The sequence below is a fragment of the Oncorhynchus masou genome, chromosome 7 (assembly GCF_036934945.1).
Source record: "Oncorhynchus masou masou isolate Uvic2021 chromosome 7, UVic_Omas_1.1, whole genome shotgun sequence".
Taxonomy (NCBI): domain Eukaryota; kingdom Metazoa; phylum Chordata; class Actinopteri; order Salmoniformes; family Salmonidae; genus Oncorhynchus; species Oncorhynchus masou.
The window spans coordinates 26,562,637-26,574,926 of NC_088218.1; the positions used below are offsets into that span (position 1 = coordinate 26,562,637).

At 44.9% G+C, this 12,290-nt stretch overlaps 1 protein-coding gene across 3 annotated transcripts in view; it reads left to right on the plus strand.

Annotated features, from left to right (window-relative positions):
• Positions 1-12,290, plus strand: part of LOC135543594 (intersectin-1-like) — a 60,243-nt gene that overhangs the window by 36,813 nt on the left and 11,140 nt on the right. Inside the window, exons 18-30 of one of the 3 annotated variants that reach the window (XM_064970982.1) lie at positions 69-268; positions 670-791; positions 2,047-2,375; positions 2,541-2,715; positions 3,105-3,310; positions 3,916-3,998; positions 4,498-4,664; positions 5,064-5,231; positions 5,572-5,770; positions 6,458-6,652; positions 10,163-10,284; positions 10,430-10,536; positions 10,822-11,005. In XM_064970982.1, coding sequence (XP_064827054.1) covers positions 69-268; positions 670-791; positions 2,047-2,375; positions 2,541-2,715; positions 3,105-3,310; positions 3,916-3,998; positions 4,498-4,664; positions 5,064-5,231; positions 5,572-5,770; positions 6,458-6,652; positions 10,163-10,284; positions 10,430-10,536; positions 10,822-11,005 — 2,257 coding nt within the window. Of the gene's footprint in view, positions 1-68; positions 269-669; positions 792-2,046; positions 2,376-2,540; positions 2,716-3,104; positions 3,311-3,915; positions 3,999-4,497; positions 4,665-5,063; positions 5,232-5,571; positions 5,771-6,457; positions 6,653-7,366; positions 9,711-10,162; positions 10,285-10,429; positions 10,537-10,821; positions 11,006-12,290 lie in introns of those variants that run through there. The other 2 variants (XM_064970983.1, XM_064970984.1) reach the window with 2 other exon arrangements.

A 12,290-nucleotide genomic window follows, 5' to 3' on the forward strand; every position in this document is an offset into this window, starting at 1 on the left:
CAGCCCCATCACTGTGATCCAGTCTGTTTACAGAGTTTACCTCTGGCACACCCCTTTCCTCTCTCCAGGTTGTCTGCCACTGACGAGGGCCTGGCGTGGCAAGATGAGGGCACGGTGGAGGCCCCCACCCCGCCCCCCCAGCCCTGGATGAAGCGCGTGAGTGAGGAGGGGCATACTAAGAAGGACATGCAGGACAAACTCAACCAGCTCTTCATGCAGCAGTCTGAACCAGGGAAACTCATGAATCAGAGCCAATGGCCCACGGGCGGTACGTCTCAAAAATAAAATGTATTACAAAGAAGGCTTGAAAGAGCATACAGTAGAACATTTACAAAAAACGCCGATTTCTGGACTGACCAGCAATATCGAACTGGGACAATTATATCATACCACAAATATGTGTACTGTAAGGTATCTGAATAAATGATTAGAACATGCATGTAGATTCAATTCACACAATTTAAGATTTTGTGTCAAGTTTGATGCAGTTTTTATGTAGTCACGAGTATTTCAGTGTTTCCGAATGACATCCATTCCAAACATCTTCAAATCTCAGAGGTCCTACTGTAGACGTTCTAAGAACGTTTGGATGTACCTGGTTCCGTGTGTGAGAGAAAGATGTGACCATGTCCTGTGTTCCTCTCCCCCTTCCTCGTCTCCTCCCTGCAGACAAGATCCCGGTGACTGGGTTCAACCAGGACAAGGTCAAGGTGGTCTTCTACCGGGCGCTGTACCCCTTTGATGCCCGCAGTCACGATGAGATCACCATCACCCCTGGAGACATTGTCATGGTGAGAGGCAAGCTGTCAATCACTCCTGCCAAGCACCATTTGTGTGTGTGTGTATGTTATGGATGTTTTATGTGAAGTGATTAGTCTATATGAACGAAGGAGTGTGTGTGTGTGTGTGTGTGTGTGTGTGTGTGTGTGTGTGTGTGTGTGTGTGTGTGTGTGTGTGTGTGTGTGTGTGTGTGTGTGTGTGTGTGTGTGTGTGTGTGTGTGTGTGTGTGTGTGTGTGTGTGTGTGCGTGCGAGTATTAACTTTTGCCTCCTGACTCTCTCCCAACTTTGCTCACTACCTGAAGGTGAAAGGGGAGTGGGTAAGTGCAGGTCCACTGTCCAATCAGCTGCTCACCTGTGATCCCAACACCTGCTCTCATTTGTCCATCTCATCTACTGTCATCTCTTCATAAGCACTTAAAGAATTGAACTGTTGGTTGCATGTTTGTGGTTGTATATCCCTTATATGGTCAGTATACTCGGAGGATACACACTTGTTCTCAAAGGGCATCTGATCATACATCTATACAAGCGTGCCTCTACGTTGTATACTAAATAAAGCATCTTGTAAGCTGCAGAGTGAGACGTTTATACAGACACATTTGATCCCATTTCACAGAGTACTCCTTCAACAAAGCAGTCCCAAAGCCATCCACTGTCATTTTTATCCCCTCAGCTTATCTTCATGATCATCCGCATGCTTGGAAAGGAAGAGGTGATATTCGACTTGTCTTGTGAATCGCAAACATCCATTCCAAAAGTGGTCCAACCACTCTGTCGTGTGTTTTAAATAAGGAATAAGCACACATGGCTGGGCAACCACAGTCCACAGGATTTATTGTAACCGATCTTCATTTATTTTTCCCACCATTTATCAATCTAATCCTGTATTGGCTCGACAGTATCTTGGTCCAGACTACTCGCCTCAGAGTTGGGGTCCATTTCAACTCACTAAATTCAGGAATTTCCTCATTGCTTTTCAGCAAAGCTTTTCAGTACATGTTCCTAATTTGAAATAGAATTGATCCTAACCCTGCTGTCAGCTGTGAGTCTGTAGCTGGTTAAAGGAAAAGGTCCAACGGATAGTGTGATCTCTGAGGACTGGGGTTGTGGGTGTTCTTGGCATAGAAATATAGTTACTAGAAGATACACTCTATTGCCCACCCGGTCCACTCATCACAGCATGACTTGAATGAGAATATTTCTATAGTCTTCGATGGCTCTGTAGTGCTATGATGGTGAACTGACCTTTGACCTTCAACCCCCAGGTGGACGAGTCCCAGACAGGTGAGCCAGGCTGGCTGGGTGGCGAGCTGAAGGGGAAGACAGGCTGGTTCCCTGCCAACTACGCTGAGAAGATCCCAGAATCCGAGGTTCCCATGAGCCTGCGGGCCAGTGCCGCCACCACGGGCGCCGCGCCCAAACTGGCCTCACGGCTCGCACCCACCGCCGCCTCAAACACACCCACGCCACCCAGCCAGCCAATGGCAACCCCTCCCCCGGTGACCGCTCCCCCTGCCCCCGGTCCCTGCCCTGGCCCTGGTCCCGCCTCTTCCTCCTCCTCGGCATCAAGTAACTGGGCAGATTTCAGCACCACGTGAGTGACAGCTCCAACCCTTCCTCTCACACAGCACTCAATACAATATAATGCAATATAATACAATCCAAGTGTTTTTCAGTCATAGTCTTACATACACCAAGTTTATTAATTGAAGAGAAATCAGAGTTTGAGTTGGTGAACTGTGTGTTCCTCTCTGCTCAGATGGCCGTCCACCAGCTCTGTGGAGAAGACTGAGACTGGGGAGGGCTGGGACGCTTGGCCCACCCAGCCTTCTCTCTCTGTGCCCAGTGCCGGGCCTGGGGGCCAGCTGCGCCAGCGCTCTGCCTTCACCCCCGCCACTCTCACTGGCTCCTCTCCATCTCCCGTCCTGGGACAGGTACAGTCGTTTTTAGAATATATATTTATTTATTTAATTTATTTATATTTAAACAGGGAGTCGCAATGAGACCCAGGTCTCTTTTACAAATGAGCCCTGCAACATACAAAAATGCACATTAAATACAAAGTACACATATCAGTCTTATGATAGTAATAATAATACATTTGATTGTAACACTCAATTGAGACCACACTGAGGAGCACAGGAACATGTCATCTAGGTCCTAGCAGGAGAATGATATTGACTCTACCTGAAGCAGTGTGGTGGCACTGTCAGATGAATGAAGAGCAGGACTTATAAACAGCACATAGAGATTCTATAATACATTTCTTCTCTTCCTATTTCTCCCACTCCCCATTTCTTTCTCTCCTTTCTTTCCCTCCCAGGGGGAGAAGGTGGAGGGTTTGCAGGCTCAGGCTCTGTACCCGTGGCGGGCCAAGAAGGACAACCACCTCAACTTCAACAAGAGCGACGTGATCACAGTGCTGGAGCAGCAGGACATGTGGTGGTTCGGCGAGGTGCAGGGCCAGCGGGGCTGGTTCCCCAAGTCCTACGTCAAGCTCATCTCGGGCCCCGTCCGCAAGTCCATGAGGTGAGGAGAATGAGGATGAAACTGTCCCTCCCCCATAGTCACATTTATCAATAATGTATTTTTATATAACTGTTATTGGAGTATTATTATTAACCCAAACAATTATTTCTAGTCATGTGTTTTAATTGGACCCTTATGAACTAGGAAAGATGCTTTTGCGAGGGTCAACCTGTTGAGCAGGTTAACTGCAGCAGGGCTGCTCAACAATCTTCCTCGACATCTAGCGTCCTGTAGGTTTTCAGTCCACCTCTAAACTAGCATACCAGATTCTGCTAGTTAAGGTCTTGTTGTGCAACTAGTAAGTAGAATCAGGTATGTTAAATTAGGGTTGGACTACAAGACGGTAGATCTCCAGGAAGAGGGTTGGGCAGCCCTGGACTATAGACTTCAGCCAACTTCCAAGTAAATCCCAACTTGATTTTGCCTCGGAGGGAGCAACATGGCTGCCATGGAATGATGTGACATCATTCTGCTTTTTTTATTGAAACTTCAATGGCCAAATTCTCTGTTGTGCATGGCTTTAGTCCCTCCCCATCTAGAGTGTATTGTTATATTAGCCACCGGCTTGGCTCTCTGAGTGAATGTTTGCCCTCTCTCTGGTGCAGCATTGAGTCTGGCTCGTCCGACAGCCCGCCCACCATGAAGAGACCCACCCCGTCTCCTACCAAGACCATGGACCCAGGAGAAGGTGGGTGATGGACCTAGACACACACACACACACACAGAGCCCAGTATAGAGTTGGAATCCCTTGCGGTGAAACTACCACGTCCATTTGCAATATTACAAAAACAAATAAATTACTTTAAACAACGAGCACTGTTGTTTTTTTTCTCTGACATCATTGCACATGCGATAGAACAGCAGAGTATGTACTACGATTGTTTTTTTTAACATGACGCTGGATGCTCATGTCCTTTTTGATAAGCAAAACAAAAACAATAACAAATGCGCCTGGGGCAACCAGTGGCACCGTTTCACCTGTCGCGGATCTCGGCTTTAAAATACTCTTTCTCTCAGACTATGTTCCACACCATACATACAAAATAAAACGGAACACTTACACCAGAGTTTATCATGGAACACAGCATGTTCCAGTTACTCTACCCATTTAGATTAAATCCTGTGTAAAAAAAAACAAAAAAGTGTATGAACAGACCCTGTAGCTCAGACATGTTGTGTTTCCCAGAATACATAGCCATGTACACCTACGAGAGCAACGAGCAGGGCGACCTGACCTTCCAGCAGGGCGACGTCATCGTGGTCACCAAGAAGGAGGGCGACTGGTGGACGGGCGTGGTCTCGGGCAAGACGGGGGTATTCCCTTCCAACTACGTCAAACCCAAGGACTCTGAGGTAACTTCTAGGAAACACTCCTCACTCACACGCTTTGTCAGGTCGTTGTGTGGCGATTCATAAACTCTGCGATGCAGTCCTGTTTGATCAGCTCTCCCAGTAAAACCAAAGCTCTCTCCTTTAAAAATAAATACAAATATTTGAGTTTTCTTTTTTAGGTTTCAGACATAAACAACAGTAGGACAATAAATTATTTTGCCGCATGTTAATATGTACACATAGAAAAATATACTTTACGCGTTCCATTGCTCTCCTAACATTAGCGAACGTTCGCGTTGAACATAAAACAAATAGAGTATGCTAGTTGGCCAACATTAGCTAACGTTTCACGAACTGCATGCCTTGTATAACACACCTCTGTGCTTCCAGTAAAACCAGAGCTCTCGGTCTTCCCTCTAGGGACTGGGACCCGCAGGGAAGACGGGAAGCCTGGGGAAGAAGCCCGAGATAGCCCAGGTCATCGCCCCATACACGGCCACGGGGGCCGAGCAGCTCACCCTGGCGCCCGGCCAGCTCATCCTCATCAGGAAGAAGAACCCGGGGGGCTGGTGGGAAGGGGAGCTGCAGGTTGGAGGACCATCTCTCAACACTACTCACCACAAACAAACCCCACACAACACTTACTTGAAATGTCATAGCAGATGTTTTAAATGCTAAGTTGTGTTCATATGTAGACATAGATGTGCCAATAATTGTCTTAATATATAATATAATACTAATATACAAGGTGATATGGTAATTTATACATAGACAGTGATGTAGAAATTACAATACAGGAATGTAGATTCATTGTCATCCATTCATTTGCTTTAAACACTAGTGAAAGGGTCTATGTTTCTTACTGTTAAAATGATCTTGCTCTGCCCCTGTGGCCTCTCCATACTCACAAGTCCTCTCATTGGTCCAGGCACGGGGAAAGAAGCGGCAGATTGGCTGGTTCCCGGCCAACTACGTGAAGCTCCTGAGCCCCAGCACCAGTAAGACCACGCCCACAGAACCCACACCCCCCAAGCTGCCAATGCCCAGTGCAGGTAGGAGCCAGGAGCAGGGACCTGACGGGGGCCCGCCGGGGCCTTGGGGCCACTCCTTGACTCAACATATGACTGGTACTAACACTGTGTTTGTACAGACATTCTCTGTACTTTCATGTTATATTAGCATCCTTGATAATACCATTATTTCCTGTCATAATATTATTTCATGTTATAGGAACATTCTTTACAATAACATTCTTTATAATAACATTATTTTCTGTTGAAATAATAACATCCTTGTAATTACATTATTTTCTGTTATAGTAACTTTCTTTACAATATTCATTGTCATTATTAGTAACAAAGGACTGTGTTGTGAAGAAGGCCTGTTAGTACCTTTTTTAAGGTCCTGTCCAGGAGTAGGTCCTAGCTCCTACACCCCTAGTCTCCTGTGTAGATCTGAGGGGATTGGATAGGTATAATTAATTTGGTAGTAACGCGACCTTGCCCTCTGATAAGCTATATGTAGACTTTTCTCCATAGTAACCTATATAATACCCGTCCAATCTTCTCAGATCCTAAACAAGAGTTTTGGGCTTTGTTCGACATTGTCGACTGGTTTGATCTACAAATCGCCTTGTTTGCATCATTGATGTTGAATATTTATTAGATCAATCAGTCGGTAACAATTTACCCACAATGCATCACAGATTTGATCAAACACTGCCTTTAGTCCCTTTTTTTTGTGGACTGGGCCTAAGTCTATTTATTGTATGGCCGTCTGACTGACCCTTCACTTGTATGTGTGTGTGTCTCCAGCAGTGTGTCAGGTGATTGGCATGTACGACTACATGGCGCAGAATGATGACGAGCTGCCCTTTGGGAAGGGCCAGATCATCAACGTGCTGAGCAGGGAGGACCCTGATTGGTGGAAAGGCGAGCTGAACGGTTCCGTGGGCCTCTTCCCCTCCAACTACGTCAAACTGACCACCGACACAGACCCCAGCCAACAATGTGAGTGCACACACTACTACTAAAGTCTTCCTCTCACAGTCACACCTAGCAGTTTGAGTACATACTGCACCCTTCTTCTCTCTCTCTCTCTCTCTCTCTCTCTCTCTCACTCTCACTCTCACACTCACACTCACACACTCACACACCAACATGGGTCATAACGAGTACTGTGATTACATTCCTTCCTCTCTCTTCCACACACACACACTGATGTGGACTCCTGCTTTGTATAGACGTGAACTTCTTGTATCCTCTCACTCTTTTCGATACCCAATTCATTTAAACTAAAACCCTCGGAAACCTCTGGAATCTAATCAAATGAGACAGTGTTTAACAAGGGTACAATCTGTAGGCAACTGATCATACTGATACCTATGGGCCCCCTCTTTGAAGACCTTTCAGATCATGTATCATCCTCGGTTGAATAGAGGTGTGTGTGTTTGTACAGTCCCTCCTCACTAACATCTCCCTTAATGTCCTGTAGTCGCTCCCTCCCCTCCACATCCCTCATGCATACCATGGTTAGACTTCACCTCATCTGTTATGCTGCACGCTGTGTGTCGTCTCGTGAACTCATCCGCCACCGACGTCCATTTAGTTCTGCACGCTCGTGTATTTGCATATTTTTCTTTCTTTTGTTGTTGTCTTGTTGGTTTGTTTCCTTTTTTGGTTTGCGTTTTTTGCTTATGTGCTGTGTTCTCCTCCTCTTTCTAGGACTCATATGTTGCCCATTCCCACTCAGCCTTGAAAGTCCTCAAAGAGACCCACTATCCCCTAAACACTGCCCCCGCGGGATGATGGGAGATGCAGCCACCCCGATCATGTGACTGCCACATGATTACCACCTGGCCTTGTGGGCTGGAAGAGTCAAGCTGCAGAGAGCAGGCCGTTACCTCCTTATATTCGAACTGTTAGACACACTCGCCAAAATTGCCAAGCAGCTTCCTTATCCTACACCGCTTTTTTTTTTTACAATTTACTTAAACAAATTAAACATTTATTATTAATTAAAACATTTCAATGTTTTTTTTTAGGAAATTGAAACATAACTACTTGAAGTGATCATATGAATGGGAGACTGGATAGTGGGTCCTTTTGTGGCTTTCTGTGAACTTTTTTTGTAGATTTAGTCACTCTGCTTTTTTTCCCCATCACAGCACTACGGATTTGGTCGGACAGTTTTTTTTTGATTGTTTTTTTTTTTTTACTAATGAGTCAAATGGCTTCCATTTGACGTTAAGCTTCTCCCTCCCCTCCCTTACTAACCCCTCCCCCATCCGACCCACAGCTCCACAGAAAGACCCACTATTCATGACACACCGCATCAGACGGGCTGCCAAAACAACCAGGGCCTGGCCCGAAAGACTACCCCAAGCCCGTACCCCTTCAGTTTGCAGATCTGAAGGAAACGGGATAGGTGTAACCATATTGCTTACATCTTACAGATCTGGACAAACCGGAGGGTTAGGGGATTGGGTGGATGGTTGGTTGGTTGTCCGACTGGGCCTGGGATTGGTTCATCATGAGCAACCTGTCTAATGGACTAGTCTAGGGGTTCAAAGGTCACGTTATAGGATGGAGGGAGAGATTATTACATTTACTATAGTGTACATCCAGACCACCCCTGCCCCAAACAAAGCCAGCTCATACAGTGGACAGAGAAGCTGTCTGTCAAACCTATGGGTGGGACTGAACCTCTCCATTTATCCATTCGCATCTAGCTGTGTTTTTTATATTCATACCAAACATTCTTTGGATGAATCTTGTTGTTTGGAGGTGCTGGGGTGTTTACTTTGTGCTGTAGCATTTTGTGAAACGAGGTTTTGATCGATGCAAACCAAATATTGCACAGCCACCACAAATGGAGAGGGGAAGGTACACACACACACACACACACACACAGTATGCACAGACTTGGAATTGTGTGATTTGAATGGACACACAAAGTAAGTAAATTCTTGTCTCCTCAGAACTATGTATTAGTCACAGAGTAGATGGGTTGTTTTGTATTCATGAGTTTCCTCAGTTTGTTTACATGTTTTCTCCTAGATGTATGTCAATTGAAGTCTATGTCCCCAGTCACTATAACACGACAGTCTATTTTTTATAAATGAATGCAATTATAATGCATAGTGTTTTAAATATATATGGTTATGTAATATTGTCATGTTTTCCCCTTCCCTCCTGAAGTTGTTTTTTTTTTTACCAGTTTATGCAGTTGCCATTTGTATAAAAAAAATCTGAAGCAACATGTCCATTTAGTTTGACCTTTTACTCCGTTATTTTGTCAAGAAAATCCCATAGAAAAGAACTGTGATTCAGCTGAATATGAACATACTAAATATGAAAATAATACCCTCCTGATAATACCATTTTAACAATGTTTACATATGAAAACTAAGAAAAACTAAGACTATGGTATTTTTTTGTAGTCAATGTTAGTGGGATACCAAGTTCTAGGGCTATATAGCTATGGCCTTAACCTATTATTCTCAAACAAAAGAAAAAGCATGGCATCATCCATTCAAAGCAATATACACACACAGTAGTATTGTACTGGTACCATATCAATCTTGTTTGCATTTGTCACACAACAGTATTGTAATTTTATTGTTATTCTAAAACACAAAGATGGAATTCCTGTATGCCGCCTTTTTTTATATAACCGTTTGGTTCCTATTGGTTCCACTATGTGACAGTATTGGTGTTTGCTGCTTTATGATTGGTTTGTTGGACTTTCCAATGTGTCTTTTGAGACCCATCAGTTTCAAGGAGGTTTGTACTCCGTTACTGACTCGGGTTTGAGAAGCACAACAAAAATTCTGACTACTCAGTATATTCAATACTCTATGACTATAAACGGAATTGCTTCTGGTCTGTTATGGAATCAACAACAAATCCAAAATGTAATCGTTGCACTTGGTTCCTGAAGCATTTTCTCAGAAATGAATGTATAAATTGAAAAATGTATACAAACAAGTCAGCTTTAATAAAAAAGTGTCATGCCGTCTTTAATATAGAAAATGACGTGTATAATGATTAAAAAGCTCAATGGCAACAGTGGACTTGTGTGTTTTTATTTACTGATTTAAAAATCAAAGGGTTTGTTTACTTGAGACCGACCACCATTTTTTCCAAAGCATGTTTGCTTTAAGACATTTTTTTGATTTATTCCTTTTGTAGACCACTCTGGAAAAATGACAAGGGTCTAAATAATTATGCGTTCCTTTTTTTTTATGTATGATGTTAGGCTGGCTTTTTAGGAGAAGACCCTTTTACCCTACACCTTGTAAATATATTTCTTTATACATTTTGTTTATTTCAATGACTTGTTCAGGTGTCAAGTGTCTACGTGCCTTGAACTTTCAAGACGGAAAGTCCAAAGTGCCACCCATTGGCTTTCTGTGGAAGTTTGTTTGAGAGATGGGACATTGAGATTGTGTTCTGATTGGCTGTTTAGTATTTGAATGAAAGAGGGGAGCTGATCGAAGCTGTTGTCCTGTTCCACAGGGTGCGCTGACCTGCACCTGCTGGACATGCTGACACCCGTTGAGAGGAAGAGACAGGGCTACACGCACGAGCTCATCGTCACCGAGGAGAACTATGTCAATGACCTGCAACTCGTCACCGAGGTAGCCATACTACATACATACATTCACTCCATGGTAACATGATCACACATGCAGTCCAAGCATACACTCTCTCTGCCATATCTGCATTACATGCAAATGTTACTGGAACGTTTGTGTTTACATTGCGTCAATGCTTCCTCGCCAGGTCTTTCAGAAGCCTCTGCTGGAGTCGGAGCTGCTGACAGAGAAAGAGGTGGCCATGATCTTTGTCAACTGGAAGGAGCTCATCATGTGTAACATCAAGCTGCTCAAGTACGCCCCCTAGCCACCTCTGGTCCTGTTGTCATAACTATAGTTTAACTGGCTGTATGGTGGATAGCAGCTGATTTAAAATTTAAAAAACATTGTGGGTCTTCATGACTCATGGTTTAAAGGGGCAATCTGGGATTGGTATATTGTACACATTTTAAGGTAATTACATATTGCCATTTATTCTTGTAAACAAACACTGTACAGCTTCAGAACATGGTTAAAACTATAACCAGACTCAATCGTCCCATTCTCTTCTGCCCCCTCCCTCCGGTCCCCCATCACCAGGGCTCTGAGGGTTAGAAAGAAGATGTCGGGCGAGCGGATGCCGGTGAAGATGATTGGAGACATCCTGACAGCCCAGCTGCCCCACATGCAGCCCTACATCCGCTTCTGCAGCTGCCAGCTCAACGGGGCCACGCTCATCCAGCAGAAGACCGACGAGGTGCCCGAGTTCAAGGACTTTGTCAAGGTAATGGAGAAGGGCCGCAAAGAACGTGTTGCATGCGTCACTATCCCAAATGGCATCATATTCCCTATATAGTGCACAACTTTTGACCAGAGCCCTATGTTTGACTATTTTGTATTGAACTCTTATTGGCCTCGAGTGTCTGAATGTCTCGTGCTCATTCAGGTTGTTCATGCACCTTGTTTGGTTGGCTGTGAATAGCCTTGATCTCAGCCGTACTTGGTTTCTTCGTGTGTCGTCTGACACAGCAAGACGAGACTGAGATACTAGCGTCAGTATACTTTCTTATTTGAGGGTAGCCGAGCCACAGCACTGATCCAATGTTATTCATATATATACATATATATACTGCTCAAAAAAATAAAGGGAACACTTAAACAACACAATGTAACTCCAAATCAATCACACTTCTGTGAAATCGAACTGTCCACTAAGTAAGCAACACAGATTGACAATAAATTTCACATGCTGTTGTGCAAATGGTATAGACAATAGGTGGAAATTATAGGCAATTAGCAAGACACCCCCAATAAAGGAGTGGTTCTGCAGGTGATAACCACAGACCACTTCTCAGTTCCTATGCTTCCTGGCTGATGTTTTGGTCACTTTTGAATGCTGGCGGTGCTTTCACTCTAGTGGTAGCATGAGACGGAGTCTATAACCCACACAAGTGGCTCAGGTAGTGCAGCTCATCCAGGATGGCACATCAATGCGAGCTGTGGCAAGAAGGTTTGCTGTGTCTGTCAGCGTAGTGTCCAGAGCATGGAGGCGCTACCAGGAGATAGGCCAGTACATCAGGAGATGTGGAGGAGGCCGTAGGAGGGCAACAACCCAGCAGCAGGACCGCTACCTCCGCCTTTGCAAGGAGGAGCAGGAGGAGCACTGCCAGAGCCCTGCAAAATGACCTCCAGCAGGCCACAAATGTGCATGTGTCTGCTCAAACGGTCAGAAACAGACTCCATGAGGGTGGTATGAGGGCCCGACGTCCACAGGTGGGGGTTGTGCTTACAGCCCAACACCGTGCAGGACGTTTGGCATTTGCCAGAGAACACCAAGATTGGCAAATTCGCCACTGGCGCACCGTGCTCTTCACAAATGAAAACAGGTTCACACTGAGCACATGTGACAGATGTGACAGTCTGGAGACACCGTGGAGGTAGCCAGAGGTAGCCTGACTGCCATTAAGTACCGAGATGAGATCCTCAGACCCCTTGTGAGACCATATGCTGGTGCGGTTGGCCCTGGGTTCCTCCTAATGCAAGACAATGCTAGACCTCATGTGGCTGGA